The sequence below is a fragment of the Tasmannia lanceolata genome, unplaced genomic scaffold (genome assembly GCF_043159265.1).
Source record: "Tasmannia lanceolata isolate RefF3 unplaced genomic scaffold, GAP_Taslan_0.1 ptg000026l, whole genome shotgun sequence".
Lineage (NCBI taxonomy): Eukaryota > Viridiplantae > Streptophyta > Magnoliopsida > Canellales > Winteraceae > Tasmannia > Tasmannia lanceolata.
The window spans coordinates 7,184,421-7,205,720 of record NW_027518703.1 but is presented as its reverse complement, the minus strand read 5'-3'; the positions used below and the strand labels follow the sequence as shown (position 1 = coordinate 7,205,720).

The 21,300-nt window shown below is 37.4% G+C and overlaps 1 protein-coding gene across 3 annotated transcripts; it reads right to left on the bottom strand.

The window, feature by feature from the left end:
* Window positions 1-619: 619 nt before the first annotated feature.
* Window positions 620-19,858, bottom strand: LOC143858535 (cyclin-A2-4-like). 3 transcript variants are annotated; one of them, XR_013238967.1, is made up of 13 exons: window positions 19,702-19,858; window positions 10,509-10,869; window positions 9,547-9,850; window positions 9,089-9,222; window positions 8,644-8,736; window positions 5,141-5,274; window positions 4,408-4,483; window positions 2,497-2,573; window positions 2,339-2,372; window positions 2,073-2,222; window positions 1,853-1,987; window positions 1,003-1,131; window positions 620-908 (listed from the first exon to the last, which is right to left on the bottom strand). XR_013238967.1 is itself a non-coding variant. In XM_077369184.1 (13 exons), exons 3-13 carry the CDS (start codon window positions 10,812-10,814, stop codon window positions 1,078-1,080), a joined length of 1,497 nt encoding a protein of 498 aa, XP_077225299.1. In that variant the 5' UTR covers window positions 10,815-10,869; window positions 11,065-11,107; window positions 19,702-19,848; the 3' UTR covers window positions 620-1,077. The 3 variants fall into 3 exon arrangements, 2 of the variants coding, with proteins under 2 accessions (XP_077225299.1, XP_077225298.1); XM_077369184.1 differs by adding an exon at window positions 11,065-11,107 and having other exon boundaries at window positions 620-1,131; window positions 19,702-19,848; XM_077369183.1 differs by having other exon boundaries at window positions 620-1,131.
* Window positions 19,859-21,300: the final 1,442 nt, after the last annotated feature.

The following is a 21,300-nucleotide window of genomic DNA, read 5'->3' as shown; positions in this document are numbered from 1 at the left end:
GATATCTCTCGGGTCAAATTTGCATCAATCTACAACATCCAATCAATGGCCCACTGCGGACACTAAGGCCACAGCAGCGGCAGCGTGTAGCGGCCCAGGATGAAGGGCCTAGGATCCTATATGAGACCCACCAACATATTGGACAGATCAAACCAATCACACGATCTTAATTATCCAATCAAAAAGCCTATCATTTATAATTTGAGCAGGGCAAAAGCCAATTTGCCTTTTTTTCGAATGGCTGAAAAGCCAATTTGGAAACCTTTGATTAGTGATATTTTTAGGCTACTAGCAGGTGAATTCAACAAGTGAGGAATCCATTGAATGGGAAAGAGTCAAGACGATTAAGCATGGATGGGAATAACATTATGAATATGTTGAAAATTTCAACCAAGCATGGTTTTCAACTCCCACACTTTCTAGATAGCTTTTTTATTCAAAAGAAATGGTGGGACTATATTTGAGAACATCTGTCAATGGGATTCATCTAAGCTCAGCCTGGGTTAAAATCAGGCATAGATCAGATGGTTAGCTTAATTCGAAGTGTTATTTTTTAATCAGATGAAAATTAAGTGCAGCCAAAGTCAAGCTCAAAATAGTAGAATGAAATTTAGAGAAATGCCAAGCAAAAGAAAAGAATAGTCTATTTGCATGATGTAAAGAAGTTTGAGAATATTAGAAATCGAATGACGCTTGCTGCACAAAAATTACCTTCGACCAGTTACAATTCCCCCTTACAACTCACGATATCTATCCCGGATGTCCTCAATTGAATTTACATTGGCTAAAAAGGCTTGAAATAAATTAGCCATTTGGCATTTTAATTTCAAACTATTCAGCCTCTTCTAATGATCCGCGTTACATGAACAGGAGGTTTGGAAGAACCAAATCCTAAACCTGATGAAAAGCTACAACAACGAAGAATGATATTTATAAAAGAACATTAAAGAGAAATTTAAAAATATTGGAATAGATATCAGGTAGACCCGTGTGGTGAATTACCGAAATCCAGAATTGGAGATGACACGTTAGTCGGATAATGGTTTGGTAAATAGTTGATATCCACAGTCAATACAGTCAGAAGAGCGTTTCCAGCAGCTTGGGAGATGTCAAAGATGCCACACACTTGAACTGTTAAAACAGCACTCACAATTTAAACATAAAGTAGAAATACAAAGTAAAAGAAATGTAGTTCAGGGCTATAATATTGCTATGATTGTGTACGAACCATAATTTGAAAACTCAAAATTTGGTGGGATTTGATGAGGGACGAGTTCGATTTGACCCGAAACTCAGGATAGAGCTTACTCAATGTTTTCAATTAAAAAAGGCCGCATAGTCAGATCCGATGTTTTTCAAGTTCTCTATCAACCAATTTCATGTTTTAATAAAAACTTTCTACCCCAATAAGTAAATCAAATGCAGCTCAGTGCTATAATAATGCTATGATTGTGTAGGAACCACAATTTGAAATTTTGAAACTTGGCAGGACTTGCTGAGGAACCAAGTTGATTTGACCAGAAATTCAGGGTAGAGCATAATCAAGGTTTTAAATTTCACAGGCCCGTGTGGTAAGATTTCAAGCTTTTCGAGTTCTCTGTCAAGCTTTTTCAAGTTCTAATAAAACATTTTACCCCATTAAGTCAATTTGAATCTTAATGGAGACAACTGAGATTTTCTATAAATCAAATGGAGTCCTCAAGCAAAAAGCATCAGCCCTAATTTCGCACCAAAAGTTTAACTGTATTGAATATAAAGCAGCAAAATGAAATTTGGCAGGAGCTTCAAATAATTCTAATGCAGTTATCAGATGTTTTATTCAACCCTGTTATGGCCTCAAAATCTAACTAACCTTGTGTTGTCTATACTTTTCACGTATGGCATGGAGAGGGCAACCTTTGGAGTTCATCTGCAAATCTTGCATCTCAATAACTGTAGCCTTGAGATCCAATGCCTTGTAAGTTGTATAGTGCTCCAGCGTTAAATTCTGCAACAAATATAAATGAACTCACATTCTAAATGTTTGAAATAAAGCAACCCGGATCCAAGAAGAAATAATTATGAATACAGACCCATGGGGTTCCAGACTGATCTATTGTCCATCTAGCAAGGAATACAGCAGATGCAGCAATGACCGAGGGAAGGAACTTCAGGAACCCATACTCAACCAACGTCAATTCTGCAAGATAATTGGCCAAGAACTCCAAGATAAGGGTAGGAACCTGCAAGTTAGAGTAATTGAGATCACTAATCCAACTTTTCTTCAGACATCAATTAAGATATGATCCTATGTTATTATCTAACTTAGGACAGGTTCTAGAGAAGCCATCCGTCATACCTTGTAAGAAGCTTGTGCTGCCCGAAGGTATCTCCTGCAAACAAAATGGGAAGAAGAGTCTTTTACTCTTTTAGAAAATTCATTCAATATTATGCAGCGATATGGAATTCTAGCATTATTTAAGATATTAGGTATTATGTGGGATAAGGTAAGTTCACCTCAGAAATGATTTTATGGTGGGTGCCGACAGCTGAAAGCCCATATAGTTCAGTACTTGACTTTCCATTTTAAGCACCTGTCAGTTTACTTGATAATCAGAATTCCCTAGGCGTCCATAAATGCAAATGGACTGATTAAGCAAAAATTTAGACACAAGTTTGCGGCTAAGCAGTGTTTTGAAAAAACCGATGTTTCATGGGCGATCTATACTTCGGCCAATGTCTGGGAAACATGGCTTTTTTATTAATTCTCCCTGACGATTTAAACAAAATGCATCCATTGCCACGGAACGGTTAAGGACATTTAAGAATCAAAGGTAACACAACAGAAGTGTTTTGAGAAATTGGGGGTATGACAATAATTTATGGCCTGGCAATATGATCATCAGTTTCTAAAAATACAAAATATATACTATTTCGTTAATGCAGTTAGGCCGTGAAGTCTGCTCTGGTTCACTTCTGATATCTTAATGCTGATTCTTGCCTTTGGATCATTAGATCACAGGCTTAACGTTTTGCTTTTATATTATTAGAAAGTTATAGTATTCAAAAAGCATCCCAAAACTAGAGTGAGAACTTTCAACATAGCCATTGGAATCGTTGGGTCATTGATGGTTGATGGATGTGAAAAATGGATAAGTGGTTTGAGGAGGAAGGGAGGAACACCCATTAGTCAGTTCCCTTGCTGGGCCACTCATAGGTTCACTTGCGTGTTCCACTCCAGCCTATTTTGTTCACTACTTCATCAGTAGATTAAGAATTTCCGCCGGGGAGGGAGGGGCGGGGGTAAAGGATATCTATTAGCAATTTAAATTCTTTAAAAGTTTTCTTTTAATGGAAACTAGGAGATTTCCATTTAAATGCTTTAAAAGCAAGTGTTCTTTTAAGGGAAACTAGGATTCTCATGATTTTTTAATTTCACTTTAGATTGGAGTTGGGAAAAAAAGTACGCTCAACTTTGGGTGCAATCAGTTTTCCAACAAAAAAATACCTGTTCTCCATGTTTCTTGTTTTGCCTTCTTCATGGAGGACTCTTCTCTTTCACAAAAGAGTGAACAGGACCTAGAGTGGGGCCTACATGTATCAGAGGAGAAAGACTGCTAATTGTGATGATGAAGAGCATCAAGATTCATCCTCATGACAGTTTTGTTTCTTTTATTATTCCATATTATTATTATCGAGTTTTCCTTTTCCATGGACAATGGAAAGTGAGACTTTGGATTGATCATGCCTGTTGTTGTAAAGTCCAGATATTATTATCAATGGTAGCATGCAAATAAAACCCATGGCTGTTGTTGTAAAGCCCAAACATTATTAGCAATGGTAGCATGCAAAGAAAAAGCATTTAAATCCATCGATTTATTGTCTGTTAATCAGTGCAATGACCCATTGCAGAATGATTTCATCTCAAGGGCTTATGTAATCTTTGCATGTTGCAGCTAACAAGACAATTAAATCTCCAACTTGACCTCACCAGCATATTCGTCAGAATTGATAAATCCTAGATCTAACGTTCCACCCCCAAGATTTGTATGTGCCGAGCGATTCAGCATTCCTAAGAGGACAAAATATTTCTCACTAGATGAAATTAGTAGGGAAATTGCTTCATAGTGCATAGACAGTGCCCGTGACCAAAATAGAAGAGAAGGAAATGCTTGATGGTGGACCCCTATGATTTGTGTTTCTTTAATAGACATTATGGTGGGTGCAATTTGCATAGTAATAATGTTGTTTCTATATAGTGGATAGGAAATGACAACAATAAAATATACCCGGAAGCAGAGCAAGTAATATAGAATTGGTGTTGTTTCTTCCCTCCGTATCAAAAATGCTTTCCATTTGATTTCAAATCCATGTAATGATTTGAGTGTTCAACACCCACTGAAATCCAAAGAAGTCAGCAGTACATACCTCTCCTCTTGTATAAGTATTGTCAGTGATGAAGCAGAATTCCTCCACACGTGGCGCACAAATTTCCTCATACTTCCTATGAACCGTTACAATAAAAAATAGAAAATCTCAGATTTCATTTCTAAAGTAAGAAATGTCGGCTACATCAGGCACCTGATTTTTATCAACCTGACAAAAATGCACTTTAACTTTGTCGATAATTATAACATCCTTATTATCTACTGCATTATAAATTTGAATGGACTCTAGGCAACTCCAACATATGCATGAATACAAAGACAAGCGTGATTGATAATGTACAATAGTAACTGATATAGGCTATTCTACTCGATAAAAAAATGAAACCACATTGAATATCCACATATATCAGGTTACATCAATTTTACACAGAATAAGCACTATATCAATTTTGTTCACGTTTACTCAGAATTTAGCAATGTTTGGATGTTCAGTTTACTATTTCGATCTCTATCTCAGATGCTTAGGCTTCCTTTTCTCTTATCAAAGTTTCGAGTTAAAAAGAATGACAATTGAAGCTTCAAACCAGTTTACCACAGAATTGAAAATGTTCCAACAAGAAAATATCTAATTTCCACGATTATCCATGTTCTGTAAATTTTGATTTGCGTCCCAATAGCCGTATAAAAAACTATCTAGAATGATAGTATTTAATGCTCTCTAAATGAGAAGGGAAGAATACTACACATAGATCCAGTATGAAAGGAGAACTTACGAGGCAATTAGCATGCAGGTAATACCAAGAAGTTGGAGTTTTTGCCTTTCAATGTAATTTTGAGAGAGAAATCGATCAATGATATATACTGTGAGGTAAAGTGTATCGGGAACAAGTTTATACTCCTCAGAAACCTGAAACCAGAATACAAACTGTTAGCAACTTAACCATTCTGCATATGTTAGTGTGAGAATGTTGCAGTAAGATGTAATTTGGTGTCTGCCATTCAAAAAAAAATGTTCAAGTAAAATGTTTAAGCTTAAAAATGTTCATTTTATGTAAACCTAGAATTTTTTTTCAATAACATCACCTTCATTCATCAGCAAAACAGAATACAAAATAAAACCCAGATAGAGGTGATCTGGACCCGAACAAGGAAAAACACAACAGAAAATCAAAAGTGTCAAACTAAAACTAGATATTGCAATCGGCAAAGCTAATCTGACATATAATCCCTAATGATCGATTATATTTCATATTGCCTAATATTCACAGTTGGTTGAAAAGAATGTGTAATTGCTTTGCACGCTTCTATCAATACATCAATTGTGTATTGCTTCACCTAGTGATACGCAAACCTTGAGAGGACTTCTAGATTTCCTCTGCCACCAGAAATAGGATAAGGAGGTGATTAACTGTTCCTGCTGTAACTAAACACATACAACTTAAATTCCGCATCCTTCTATTTCTGTTTATTAAGTGATCAATATTGACAATTTTATCCCGAACCACTGTCCAACAAAATGCTAGCACTCGCATGCTGCTGGTATGGACCACAAGGATAAAATCTTTACCACTTCCTCTTCCCTTCCACTATTGATAAATGCATGTGACAGCTCGCATTTATTGATCGAGTCTTATCTACCTAGAAATTAATGTTATCTTGCAATGTTTACCAGACATGCAGATTGCTTCACTACTCTTGCCTTGGCTTTTGTCTCTCGAATCATTCTAGCTCGCGGTATTTTACATTCTTGAAAAGTCTCTTCAGAGCAAATGTTTTCAAACATAGATCCCTCATGTCACACCTACAAATGGTAGGTAATTTTCCCAACATGCCGCTTTTGCTTCAGTGTTAGCCACCACTTTACGGCACCCTCGACCAAAGCTGTCCTCATGATGCCCAAATCATTTGATCATCTTAGGAGTTATGCTTGAGAGAGTGAGCCTTGGCGCAACGGTAAGGTTGCTCCATTGTGACCTGGTAGTCACGGGTTCGAGTCACGGAAACAGCCTCTCTGCATAGCAGGAGTAAGGCTGTGTACATCTAGCCCTCCCCTGACCCCGCAATGGCGGGAGCCTCGTGCACTAGGCTGCCCTTTTTTTAGGGGTTATGCTTCCATATATACGTCTCCAATGCTTCTACCCAATCAAGATGTTCCCTTTCATTGACACCATAAAATTCCGATATGTCTCTAATTCTTATAGATTACGATTCATGGGCTGGAATATTCCCATCATATTCTCGTTATTTAAAGTACCCATTCAAACCTAAGCTCTAATACCAAATTGATGTGAATCCATGACAGCCAAGAGAAAAAGAGAGAGAGAATAGAAAATCAAGATCAAGAAAGAAGGGAAAACGGTGAAAGGGGATGCGATTTATGAACCCAACCGAAAACGGTGAAGATTGAAAGAGGTAAAAGAAGGGAAAAGAGAAAGATAGACCGGAGAGAGAGAGAGAGAGAGAGAGAGAGTGAAACAAGAGTTTAGGGATAGAAAACTGACCTGATGTGAAGGTCAGATCTTTATACATTCCATCATTGATAGCATCCAGGAAAGTGTCTTGATGCTACATATATAAAAGAGAAAAAAAAGAACCCGAAAGTTCTAAAATCCTAAACAAAAACCCCACTTTTGGACTAAAATGACCTCTAATAACTTAAATGACTTAAATTATTCATAATACATGGTGCCTATTTAAAACACTCATAACTCAAGAAGTCAAGTGATTTTGATGGAAAAAGACAATGGTGCCCCTCTATAACTTAAGGGACTTAGAAAAACCTAAAACACACATAAAAATTAGAATATGGGGGATTGAGCCTCTAGCTCAATGGTCAAGGCTTTGGTCTTCAACCTTGAGATCGAATGTTCGATCCCAGCTTACCTACCTAAAAAATTTCAAAATATGGACCAAAGGATGGTCCCCGTCAGATATGATCATCTTATCCATCCTAGTGTCTTCATCTAATGGTTAGAAGACATCCTAACCAAAAGATAAAGAATGCACTTGCAAGCATGAAGGAGATTCTGCCCCCTCATCATGGGCTAAAGTAGCCCTATAAATCACATGCTCCTCTATAAAAGAGGAGGTTTTTCTCTAACTTTCTCCAGTAAGGAATTAATTATCAACCCTAGCCCAGTCTCTCTACACCCTTCTTTTCCAGTAAGCCTCATTTTTTGATAAATACACTCCTCTTTCATAGCTAGTAAGACATCTATCTCAACCACCTTCCCCTAGCTCAAACATATCTTTCCGTTAGTGGATTGAGCACATGAAGATCAGGCTTTAAGGAGGAGCAAGTTGTAGACAACAAAAGCAGAAGACCAAAGGTAGCAAAGAGAAAAAATAATCATCTTCCAAAAGTGATTGTGTCTGTGGGTAGGAGTTAAGTAATGTGATTCTATTCGATTGTATTTCAGCCCACTCTAGTTGATAAAAAATCCATTCTTCATCATCCCCCCCCCCCTCTTTCCCTTGAGCAAGTCGGGCACAAGTAGAGATCGAAAGTGCGATTGGAGTTATCTTCGACTCCTTCCCTGATCATAACCATGGCGGGTCCACAATCTCTGGTTTTCCTAATATGTAGTGTTTAAAAGTACCTAAGAAGGTTGTGACACAACCAAAGGATCCTCATGTGCCCTTCTGATTCCCACATAAAATGTGGCAACTCTTCCCAATAACACGCATCAAAACAGCCACTTAGGAAGCAATGTAAAATCATGTCATTTTTTGTATCAAAAATATAAAAATTGCAGCCTTAATACACCAAAAAGTATTACATTTTAGCTAAAATTGAGGTTGGAGTTTGTTGTCTAAGCCACAAGTTAGATCAACACCTGGAAGCACTAAGCAAGGGCAATTCCAAGTGGAAGTTTGGAATCACAAGGGCAATTCCAAGTGATAATGCTTAAACTAAAATACATATGTTTCATTTAACAATAACCACCAAACAAGGAACACTAAGTCTTTTTCAAGAAAGAACAGAGTTGGTAGAGACTTCAGTGAGATGAAAGCACTAAGCACTATATCTGAAGTAACTTTTAATAGATCTACACTAGAATGAGATGGTTAATAATACAGAAGTATATGTAATCCAAATAAAACCTTCCAAGTAGTTCAAAATTTCAAGCTATTAAATGATTCGTTGAACTTTTGCAGTTTCAGAACTGCAATAGCAAATGAATGGCATTCCCAATTTCTTGATAAAAAGAAACACACAATTAGACTATAGTATAATGTACATATATGAAGCTTATGTAAAAGAAACTACACAAACCTCCACAAGCCAATCAACCAATATTCCTCGCATGCTCTGAGTGATGTCTCGCTGTAATCTTTCCATGAAATCAGGACAAGGTCTTCGAATGAGCTGAGGATAGAAAGGATTTTCTTGTGAGTGATCATAAGCATGTTGAGTACACATGTAACAGGAAACAAATCCAAAACACAGCTGTATTCATATTGAATAACGAGAATGACCTTCTAAAATAATTAAACTTGTCACTAGTGCAAAAAATCATAGAGGAAAAGGTTTAAAGTCCCAGCCAAACAATGGGTGGATTCTAGCCCATTAGCAGGTTGTATACAAATTGTGTAGCTTAGAAAGCAAATGGAACATTCAAATGGTGTAGCTAGGAAATCTACCATGAAAAGCTATGATACAAAAACAAAAAGACGGTCCACTTCCTGCAATTATTAAAAGCAGTTTATTGGATGCAAACCTCTGCAACACGAAGATTAGCATAAATAGCTGGTGCGTATAGGCTACACATTTGAGGATTTTTCTGATCAGAATCAATGTCTGTGAAGTCCAAATCATGTGAACATCCTAGATCCACACAAAGTTTCTCTTCAGCTGCATTAGCCAATTAAAACAGCATCATGCAATCAGTTGCTCAAATCTTATAAAGCAAACTAATTAACCCGAAGAAACCTTCATTACTTAAGACGGCCTAAGTATTCTAAGTTTGCTACAGTGACCCATTTTCTCAAAATATCACCCACCATATACTAATTCCTTTAACAGTTTCAGTAATATGAAGGATTCCGAACCCATAAACCCAGCTCTCAACTTGTTACTAAGAGCTAGGTCAAAGGTGTCTAACGCTAGTTAGATGCGATCTTCATGTCCAAAATAGATGGTGGCAATTTCAGCAAAAAAAATGGACAAAATACAAACCTTTCTTTGAAGGATTCATCACTTCAGACGGTTTTCTAGAATTATGTTTCCCAAGCAAAGGATTTTCCAATTCACATGTTACGTTCTTGCCGTTTTTTACACTACCCATAAGTGGTTGAGCTGATATATTTTCTTCCAGTTCTGCAGAAACTGAAATTTCTTCTAAAATGCCCATTTTCCATATTTCTTCAGCTGTTGTCTTTTTTGCATCCCCTTGAACCTGTTTAGTTTCTACAGAAACAACAGGGGTCACCTTGGGATTCTTCTTGCTAGTAGCCGGTTTAGCCTTCTTGGAAATCCTAGTCTGAAGAGAAGCATTAGCAGAAGACAAATTCAGATTATAGAGAAAAATAGACAAAAAGCTACTAAATCAAACAGTTAAGACATCTATAAAAAAGCTAATAAGAAATCTTCAAATAAATCGCTAGTGAATATTAATAACATCTTAGTAGTTACAAAAAAAAAATGTATCAAATGTTATTCCTCCAATTTGATGAACCATTAAAATTCATTAATTAACTCCTTTCTGCTCTTGCAAAATGATATGTTTCAACAATTGAGCTTGATAAGTTCCCAGCGACGAACAACAACAATTATTTGGATAAAATGGGGGTAGGCTTTAAAACCCCTTCAATTAAATTAAAAAAACAATGGAAATATATATATATATATATATATATATATATATATATATAGAGAGAGAGAGAGAGAGGGAGAGAGAGAGAGAGACACACACATATATATAGGGATTTGCTAGCATCCTTCGCATAAGGTATTTCGTGGAACGTCTGTTGCATGAGAGAGGAGCCACCTCATGAAAAATGACAAAATCTGTTGAAAAGTGAGCATATGTGGCTGCTCTATCATGCAATAGACGTTCCGTGAAATGCCTTTTGTGATGGTCCCTAGCAGTGTGTGTGTGTGTGTGTGTCGATATTTAGAACAGAAGGGTGGTTTCTAACCTGCATTTTCGCTGCATTGACGCAATTCTTATACGAATTCTCGCAGAATACATTTGTGACATCCTTAAGAACAGCCCTTTTTTTATGCTGAAGAGAAGCAGCGACAGGAGCAGTGTGGTTGTTTTCATCTGAAGCTGCTCTTTTTGAATTTCCTCGTAGGACCAACTTCTGATCTTGATTCATAGATGATGGTTTCAAGGGGGGCTTCCCAGCAGTTGAACGACAGGCTGCAGCTCGAGCTCGTGTGAGTCGAGCAGTAGGCTCACCATGACCAGAAATTACTTCATTTTCTTTCATTTTAGTCATAATGGCCTGGGAAAATGGCTGCTACAAGGAGCTCAAATGAAACAGCTAATCAAACCTGCACATTTATGATAATATAGTATTAAAAAAATAATCAGAAAAACAGAAAAGCGAATTGCAGGAAACAGGGTACTGATGAAGATTAAAATAAATGGACCAGTTTGAACGGAGTGAGTGCATGCATATAGAAGCAAAGCATCAAGAACAGGAACGAGAATTTCTCATGTAAGGCAAGGTATTCTGCCCATCTTACAAGCAGAGGTATCCATTCTGTCAATTCATGTTGTGTTACCCAACTGCAAATTTGAGTATTTCAACAAAACTGAGTATTTGGCTTCCACAAAATATGAAAACAGATATCAACTACATCAGTATAACGTGGACTGACCCCTTAAGAAGTCAGATGCACATGATTGAACACAACTCTAGCTGCCACACTTCCTATTATGCATGTCAAGTAGATTCGATTAAGTAATGTGCTAGAGTAAATATAAGGAAAGAAGTGAACGTGAAACGTCAATGTCCTTGCATAATTTCTTTAAGTTAATAGAGGAGATCAATTAGGATAGTTTAGTTATTAAATTTAACTATGTTGAACATACCATGTTGGCTGGCTATTTGATGCTAGCTATTAAGCAGTAAATCTATCTTTTTCCCTTATATTAAGTCTTTCAAATTTCCTCATATTATCATGGAATCAAACTGCTCACATTACATGCGGAACATTGAATGAAGAGAACTATGTGGCCATCATATCCTTGCCACATCTCCCCTGATGACTAACCAATGAAATAACTAAAACAGATATATTTTAAAAAGACAGCATAACACCATGGAAGACATTTCTTGCTTCTACAACCATAACGTCTTCGAGATGAAGGCAGCCAAGAAAAACAACTAGAAGAGAAGCAACGTTAAGATTGTCTCTGAGAACATGAATAAAGCAAATGCATCCAGAAAACACACAAAAAATATGTGCTTAGTTTCTGTTTAATTGATATTCAAAAGATACTATCCACCTAAAGTAGGTCTTACCATGTGGTTAATTAGAGCTGCAGTCACTAAGACTTCAGCTCAAGATCTCAAGGATCCTGAATTTTATTAAGTAACCAATGAGCTAATTCAAGAAATGTCTGTTCACCCTTTCAAGAGTTCCACTATATTTAGGAGAATGAGAATAAGTTGCTTTATGAAATATTCCATGAGAAAAGAGATACCCCTAAATTCATTACAAGAGTACTCACCTCCATTACTAGTTCTCATGATTTAATTGGTTAGTCAAAGCATGCAGTATTTGATAAAACTAGCACAAGTTTTCAATTTTAAAAATATAAATCCATGTGGCTTGCAAATAGTCCATGAGAGTTAAAAAAAAAAAGGCACAGGAAAAAATGATGTCCGGGTATATCAAAATGAATAATATGAAAAGGAACAGAGCAGCAACTTTATACATGAAAAGGAAGTTTGACATGCTTTGGCAATTGAGAAGTAACCTATGCTGCATCAGTACAGGTATGAGTGTCAAAATCTGACACAGGTATCGAGGGTACTTAAAACATGCGATAATTGTAAAGTTGTGGTAGTACTATAAAAAAAAACCAAATAAAAAGATCTAGAAGTGTCTAAGTGAATACTGAAGTATTGGGATCCAAAACGTCGGTTCAGGTACTTAGCCCATTTAGAAGAATTTAGGTAACATGGCAGGTAACAAAAGTCTCAAATATTAAAACTACTAATTTTATTCCATTGTTTTCCCTGATATATCAGAAAGTAACCAAAATAAATAAATCTCCCAGATTATACTCTTTCGAAGAAATTCTTGAGGCAAATAATTGTCACTATATTTACGAACAAGGCAGATGTTTAATAGGGGAAAAACAGAAAGAGCAGGAGAATAATAAGCGGTATAAATAAGTGTATAACTAAATCCCTAAAAGTACTTAAAAAATTCATAGATTTAACATTAACGGCGTAACACCATCTCATGAAGTTAAATATCTTTCTACAAGTATCACTCAAAATGGAGTATAGATGTCAATCATGCCCATTCTAGACAGAATATGTTAAAGATATGACCTGTCAATTGATGCTTTCTGATAAAGTATAATAGATAAATAACGCCTTTCTCCAACAGCTTAAGCTTTTGGAGAAGGTGGTTAGTTAACATGGTATCAGAGCCCAAGGTCTAGAGTTCAAAACCTCCCGGATAGCAAAAATCCACATGCGATGGTCGGCCCAAAGTGGGACCACATGTGCCACGTGTTTGCCAAGTGGGCCACACGTGCGGGGGAGTGTTAAAGTATAAAAGATAAATAACGCCTTTCTCCCTTAAGCTTTTGGAGAAGTTGGTTAGTTAACACTTTCATTAGTTCATATACAAGTTAACCCTCAATTTTGATATAAGGAACGCTGATGATTTCCTTTCCCACTTCCCTAACAAAGTGGCAGTCCAACTCAATATGTTAGTCCTCTCGCTAAAAAGAGGATTAGAAGTGTCAAGAATCACCGCTTGATTGTCGCATGGAAGCTTCATGGAAAGAAGCGCCAATCTAAGAGGGATCCTAAGCCAAATCAAATCACATGTGGGAGCTATTGCTTGATATACAGCTTCGACAGTAGATCTCCCCACCATAGGCTACTTCTACCCTTTCCAAGTAACAGGACTAACTCCAAAAAATGTGCAATAGTCTAACATCGGTCAACTATCAGTTTGTGAATTATGTGGTCTGCCTCAATATGAGTTTTTCAAGGAGCATGTCTGAATCTTCTTACTACACTCATTTCATATGCATGACCTCATTTTACTCAACGCAACTAAGCCTTTGTCCCAAACTAGTTGGGGTCGGTTAATGAATCCTTTAGAAAAATTTATATGACCTCATTTTACTAAAATGTAAAATCGATGGAAAATGAAAATTGGAAAGATTTAAAAAATCCAAATTAGACTCGCAAGCATGTGTAGAGAAGGGCGTAAAGATTTTTTCTTTTTTTTCTTTTTTCTTTTTTTCTTTTTTTTGAATTTCCCTTTTGAGTCAAAGAGGTTACATGTTAACTGCCACTTTTCTAAAAGATGGAGGCAACAGCTATTCTCTAACAAGGGAACATGTGAAAGTTCAAAGCTAACGTGGGTGGTTATTGCAAGTTTCTCTCAAAGGACATGTAGTGGTGGTAAGCATTTAGAAGATCTCCACTCCAGGACATAGAGTAGTGGTAGGAAGTTACAGAAGGCTATATAAAAAAATAACGAATGCCTCAGAGGAAGAGGTCCCAAAACCAAATCAAAACATGTTTTAGTATTTATCTTTATCTTCTACTATCATTTACGATTCCTAGTTGTAGATCATTCAACATAATTAAAGAGCAATTGATTCATCTTCCAAGGTGAGCTTTGATCTTTAATTCCCTATCCCTCGCACTAGCACTTGTCTATGGTGTTTTATTAGTTAGTTAACCAAATGAGTTGTTGGTCCTGAAAGTCATCTGCATTCTGAGTTCTGCGTGCATCGACGGCATCGTTTGCATTTTGCGTGCATCGACGTTTCCCGCAAGTCGTTCACATCATGTGTGTGTCGACGTCTCGTTGTCATTCTGTGTGCGTCGCCATCCCCACATTTGGCGTCACAAAATATTGCAAAAGTCTTTTCCATCTACGTAAAGGCAGCAGGGCCCAAGGAAGAACTAGTGTTCCCCACTTCCTCTCAATCGCCTCAATCCAATCCCAGAGGACGAAAACATTTCGGTCTTCGGCCCCTCGAGTTGGCACGCCCGCGCATTGACCACACACATCCATGAGCACATCCACATCAGTTGCACTGGCCGATCGCGTCTGAAGATTTTAGACTGAACACCATTTTTTAGCACACCCGATGTGTCACGCCCCAAATCCGCTCCCCAGAGAGGGGGGAACAGAAGACGGGGACGTGGGAGGAGAGCGACGCCATCTCTTAAGCATCGGGTTCACTTGTTCAATCCATCACATCATCATAACAATACACATCAAGTATGACATTATTTATATTGCATATCCAGGATCCATATACGACTGCAGTCCACTGGGAAATACTCAACTCAACTCAACTAAACAAAGGCTTTGTCCTTAAACTAGTTGGGGTCGGCTAATGAATCCTTTAGAAAATTTTCATGAAGGTGAAAGGATCTACCTGGCTCAAATTGACTAAGTCTAATCCTGACACAAGTTGGGTTCGTCTACATTGATCATTTTCTTCTATTCTCTCCTATCCAAGGTCATGTTCTCAGTTATGTTCCTAGCCATCAAGTATTTCCTCACTGTTTCTACCCAAGTTGTTTTCGGTATGCCCCTACCTCTTTTTACTCCATCAACTTGGCACGAATCACTTCTTCTCATTGAAGCATCCAAAGGCCTACGTTGGATAAGACCAAACCATCTTAAGCAGTGCTCTCTTCTTCTCCTCAATTGGTGCCACCCCCACCTTTTTACGGATGTCTTCATTTTTAATTCTATCTAACCTTGGGTGGCCGCACATCCATCTAAGCATTCACATCTCCGCTACACTCATCTTATACAAATGTTGCTTCTCAGTGACCCAACATTTTGAGCCGTAAGCATGGTTGGCCTCACAGCTGTCTTATAAAACTTTCAATTCAACTTGGAAGGTATTTTACAGTGACACAGCACTCCTGAAGCATGCTTCTACTTCAACAACCTACTCTTATTCAGTGGTTAACATCCCCTTCAATCTCTCCTTCCTTATGTAGGATGGAACCAAGATATCAAAAGATATCCCTCTTAGGATGTCCAAGCATATTTACTACATCCTCGCCCCGCCTCCTTACATTACTAAAGTTGCACTCCATAGTCCATATACTTTGTCTTAGTCTTGCTCAGTCTAAAACCTTTGGATTCCAAAGTAGTTCTTCACAAATCTAGCTGAGCATTAACTCTTGCTTTAGTTTCGTCAATTAATACTATGTCATCTGCAAATAACATACACCACAGCACCTCGTCCTAGATACCCTCCGTAAGTTCATCCATAACTAGCGTAAAAAGATAAGGGCTTAGAGCTAAACCTTGGTGCAGTTCTATTGTAATTGGAAACTCAATAAACATGACATCTGTAGTTCTAACACTAGTTACTGCTTCATCGTACATATCCTTAATCATATCAACATATTTAGTAGGCACTTTTTTTCTTTCAAGGACCCACCACATGACACTCCTAGGAACCCTATCATGCACTTTCTTCAAATCAATGAAAACCATATGAAGGTCCTTTTTATTTTCTCTAAATCTCTCATTTAAACGCCTAATCAAGAAGATTGCTTCCATATTCGATTTTCCGGGCATGAAGCCAAACTGATTCTCTGAGACCTTAGTCTCTTTTCTTAGTTTATGCTCAATTACGCTCTCCCAAAGCTTCATTCTGTGACTCATTAGATTACTTCCTCGGTAATTGGTGCAACTCTAAATATCCCCTTTATTCTTATAAATAGGTACTAATGTACTCTTCCTCCACTCATCAGGCATTTTCTTAGTCTTCAAAATATTGTTAATAATCTAGTTAACCAAACCAAACCCACATCACCCAAGCATCTCTAAGTCTCGACAGGAATACCGTCAAGCCCCATAGCCTTACCTAAATTCCTTTTCATAACTACTCTAACCTATGATGTTCACATTCTACAAACAAACATTCGATTTAAGCGTTATCAAGTTCTCTCAAATTCGATATGGGTTCTTCATTAAACAACTTATCGAAGTAACTTCTCCACCTCTCTTTAACCTCATTCTCTTTTACTAACAATCTTTGATTCTCGTCTTTGATACATTTTATATGATCAAATCCTTGCTCTTCCTTTCTTTGTATTAGTATTTCCAGTCCACTGGGAAATACTAATACAAAAATCTAATATCTCTTAACATAAACTATCATTACGATATACATGGCATAACTTACATAGACTTTCAACTTCTACTTTTTCCCTCTCTTCTTGCTCAAATAAACTTTAATTACTCTAGAATCAACATTTCTGGCTCTTCATCATCTGAAATTTTAAACATAATGAGCTACAACTAGCCCAGCAAGATACAACTGCTGGCTATGTTTCATGCTAAAAACATGTAATTAAAACAAGTTCATTCATATATTATTGAGTAACCTTTGCAGATCAGCATAAAATCTAATACATATCACAACATATATGATCATATAATGGTGAAACATAATGTATCATGCCGAAATGACGATGCTATCAAATCAAGTTAAAACTTTGTAAGTTTTGCAGTCCATCACATAGTTTGATGCATTTCATAACTTATAATATAACTTTACTTGGTAACTTCTTCTTTGATTGTTGTTCCGACACTGAAAACCTCAAAAACAATCCACCAGGAGCCCATAACACACCGAAGGGCCATCAGAGAACCCCGAAGGTTCATGATTTATTTAAATCCTTGTCCCTTGCATTCAGGAGACATGGCTACGTCATTCCCCTCCACTTGGCAAGAACTCGGCCTCGAGTTAATTAGTGACGTCATTGTAGCATCTCCAACCTCAAAGACCTTGACACGTCGACACTTGTTTCATTATGCAATTAGTAAAATCATCTCAACTAAACCAGGTGCTGGAGATGTTATGGCGACGTCACTTGGTCGGATTTAGCCTCATCTTGTACTTTCATAAGATTTGTAGGCATCATCGAGGTCAGCCACATGCTGGTCGACTTTCATGCTCTTGACCAGCACATTGTTGACGTAGACCTCCATGTTCTTGCTGATCTAGTCCTTGCACAACTTATTCACTGGCCCCTGGTATGTCGCTCCACCTTTTTTTAAGTCGAAGAGCATGACCCGGTAGTAGTACAAGCCATGGTCAGTAATGAATGCAATCTTTGGCACATCGGCCTCATCCATCCTTATTTGGAATGTGGGTTAATGGTCAGTTGCCTATTTGATGAGGTTAATCTCCCTATCCTGCAACATTTGTTTATGAAAATTCCTACGGTAAAGAGTAACTTATCATCTCTTAAGAGAGTCCTATTGCATCTCACTCCCTCACTTAAATAATAATAATAATAGTAATAATGATCAATTATGTTATACTTCCTCCTTATATATATATGAGGAAAGTGTTGGTGAGCTTAAGCTCACCAAACTTATGGTGAGCTTAAGCGCCCAATCACATTGGGGCCTACTTTGTTAGGATGATCCAAAGCATTCATTTGAAAGACCCTTACATAGATGGGGTGTGTACCAAAAATCAGCTCCATAGGATCATCCTAACCGATCCATTTGTGGAGGTCAAAATGGACAGACATAATTTGTCCACAAATCTGCCCATTTTTGTCCTCCACAAATGGAGGGGTTAGGATGATCCTATGGAGCTGATTTTTGGTACACACCCTATCTATGATAGGGCTTTGCAAATGAATGGTTTGGATCACCACAGAAAATGTGGGAACCATGTGATTGGGGCGCTTAAGCTCACCAACACTTTCCTATATATATATATATATATATATATATATATAAGGGAATTGCTAGGGTCCATCGCGAAAGGCATTTCGCGGCTGCTCTGCCGCACGTCCGGCCAGCCACCACGTGAGTGGAGACAAAAGCTGTTGTCTTCATTCACGAGGTGGCTGGTCTGACATGGGACAGACCAGCCGTGAAATGCCTTTTTTGGATGGACCCTAGCAAATCCCTAGATATAATGTGTACAAATATTTATGGAAAAATGTCACAAGGAAACTCAATTGCTCCGCGGACAAATACGAAACAGACAAAAGTGGCTAACGTTTGGTTTTTAGAATACTGAGAAAAGCTAAAAAATTGTAGAAAATTAAAAGCAGCCAAAGCAAATTATAATAAGATCAATAAATATGAAAAGAAAAAACAAGAGAGCAGACGCAGAAAACATACATCTTTATCGATTTAATAGATGGCATTGGAAACCCCATCTGCTTTAGAACAAGATCCATCACACATTAAATGACACAAAATTACATGCCAATTTAACCAAAATTTATACATAACCAAACTCTCCGGAGCATCTTGCCAAAATTTTCAACCATATCCAAAGAAGCGAAAATGTGAATAGAAAAGGACAGCAAAAGAGAAAAGAAAAAATGTGAATAGAAAATCATCTGCATCAAAGATCAACGACCTGAACGTTCAATATTATCGATGTTTCAGCAAAATGCCGAAACCCTAACAGTCTCAAAACCAGAGAAAAAAACATAATAAGAGAACTGCAGTGAAATTCAAACGTGAATAAGAGAAAAATCATCCGCATCACAGATCAACGATTGAACCTTTAAGATTATCGACGTTTCAGCAAAATGCCGAATCCCTAACAGTCTCAAAACCAGAAAAGAAAAATAAACATAATAAGAGAAATGCAGTGAAATTCAAACGTGAATAAGAGAAAAATCATCCGCATCACAGATCAACGATCTGAACCTTCAAGATTATCGATGTTTCAGCAAAATGCCGAAACCCTAACAGTCTCAAAACCAGAAAAAAAAAAACATAATAAGAGAAATGCAGTGAAATTCAAACGTGAATAAGAGAAAAATCATCCGCATCACAGATCTACGATCTTAACATTCAAGATTATCAATGTTCAAGCAAAATGCCGAAACCCTAACAGTCTCAAAACCAGAAAAAAAAAAAAACATAATAAGAGAAATGCAGTGACATTCAAATGTGAATAAGAGAAAAAAAATCATCCGCATCACAGATCTACGATCTGAACATTCAAGATTATCGATGTTTCAGAAAAATGCTGAAACCCTAACAGTCTAAAAACCAGAGAAAAATAGCATAATAAGAGAAATGCAGTAAAGTTCAAAGCCATATCAAAAGAAAATTAACAAATAGATGAAGAAAATGCAGATGACAACTACCGACCTTGCCCTAATTCCGAGCTCCGATACCTTTAATGGCCGGAAAACGGAGAAGGGAATTGTACGGACGACCATACAAAAAATGCAGAGAGAGGGATTGAGAGATAGTGCTCCTTAAAATAAATGGGAGCGTGAGCGGGACGGAAAACAGTTCAAAACTTCAAAATCTCAGGATAACGAAAAAGAAATAAATAACGTGAAATTACAGTAAACACCCTCTTGTAGTAACGAATTGACGGAGGGTGTACAGATTATTTAATAGACTAAAGTACCCTCACTCAATCTTATTATTTCTAGCGTCTGTGCGTACTAGACTACTAGCAGTCTAGCGCACACAAACAAAAAGGAAACTTCGGGCAGTACTGGTAATGTATTTTTTACGACGTGAAATTACCAAAGTACCTCTCGATTTGAATTTTAAGTTGTTTTGAAATATTTTACATGTGATATAACAACTTTATGTCAGAAAAATATCTACTTCCTCTGACGTACATATTAAGAATAAGACAGGTGTTGGTGGTTGAGTTGGAGGGCCACCACTTGGATGAATGAGCTCAAAATTCTAGGCCAACAGACAATCCCAACCGTCCAATCAATGCAACTTTTGCATATCAGATCTTGATTTTTAGGTTTCTAAGTATCCCTCAAAAAGTTTCATCATCACTGCTTGTCACGTTTGGCAACCATGAAAAATTATTCCATGGAATAGTCGTCACTAGTGTGAGAGGAGTAGAAGGGAGAGGGAATGAATTGACTAGGACCTAGTGGAGGGCATAAGAAACTCTTAAAAACTAGTGAAAATATCTATTTAAAATTGTTTTTTTTTCCTTGGTTTTAGGTGCTTTTTTTATGCTCCCAACCACTCAAGTCGCTCTCACCCTCTCTCACTCATGTCTCACAGATAGCCCAACAGATGTTTCGTGGAATATTTTTTCACGGTTGTCAAACATGATTGTGAATCCAAAACTGATTATTTGGACTCAAATTTAAGCACACGCATGTACCTACTGTGGAGGGGTGAGACTCCACCCGCGGGGGCCTCTACAGGATGTTAAGATGACTGGGGCTTTGCCAATGTTGCATTTTAGTGTATTCTACCACCGATCCTAAAAGGGAATAGCATGTAAACTAACACTATTTCACCCTCACAAACTATGGATTCGATAGGGATTGACTAGAATCACATCTAGGATAGAGCCTAGGACCCTATGTGAATTCATTTAGGCATGGTCTTGCTACCCAAGCCTAGTTAAGGGCAATGATTACATGGGTGGAAGAGGTTAGGCACCACCCATGGTTGAGATTACCCAGTCTTCTAGTCCAATTAGGCCTAATCAATGTAATTTAGTTATTGGAATTTGAATGATTAGCTGCAGAATAAGAAATTCAGATTATGGCCTCTATTGCAAACTTACGATGTAACTATTATGGTCTAATCATAAGTCGCTAGGGCTTACGATTGGACCTTGAACTTATTGTTAGAGTTAATGCCCTAAAACTCAATATATTTCGCATGTTAATCAATAAAATGTTTCTTTTCATTATAATTAATGGGTACTAAAAGTTAAATATGTATGATATGTCACTTGTTATTGACACGTAT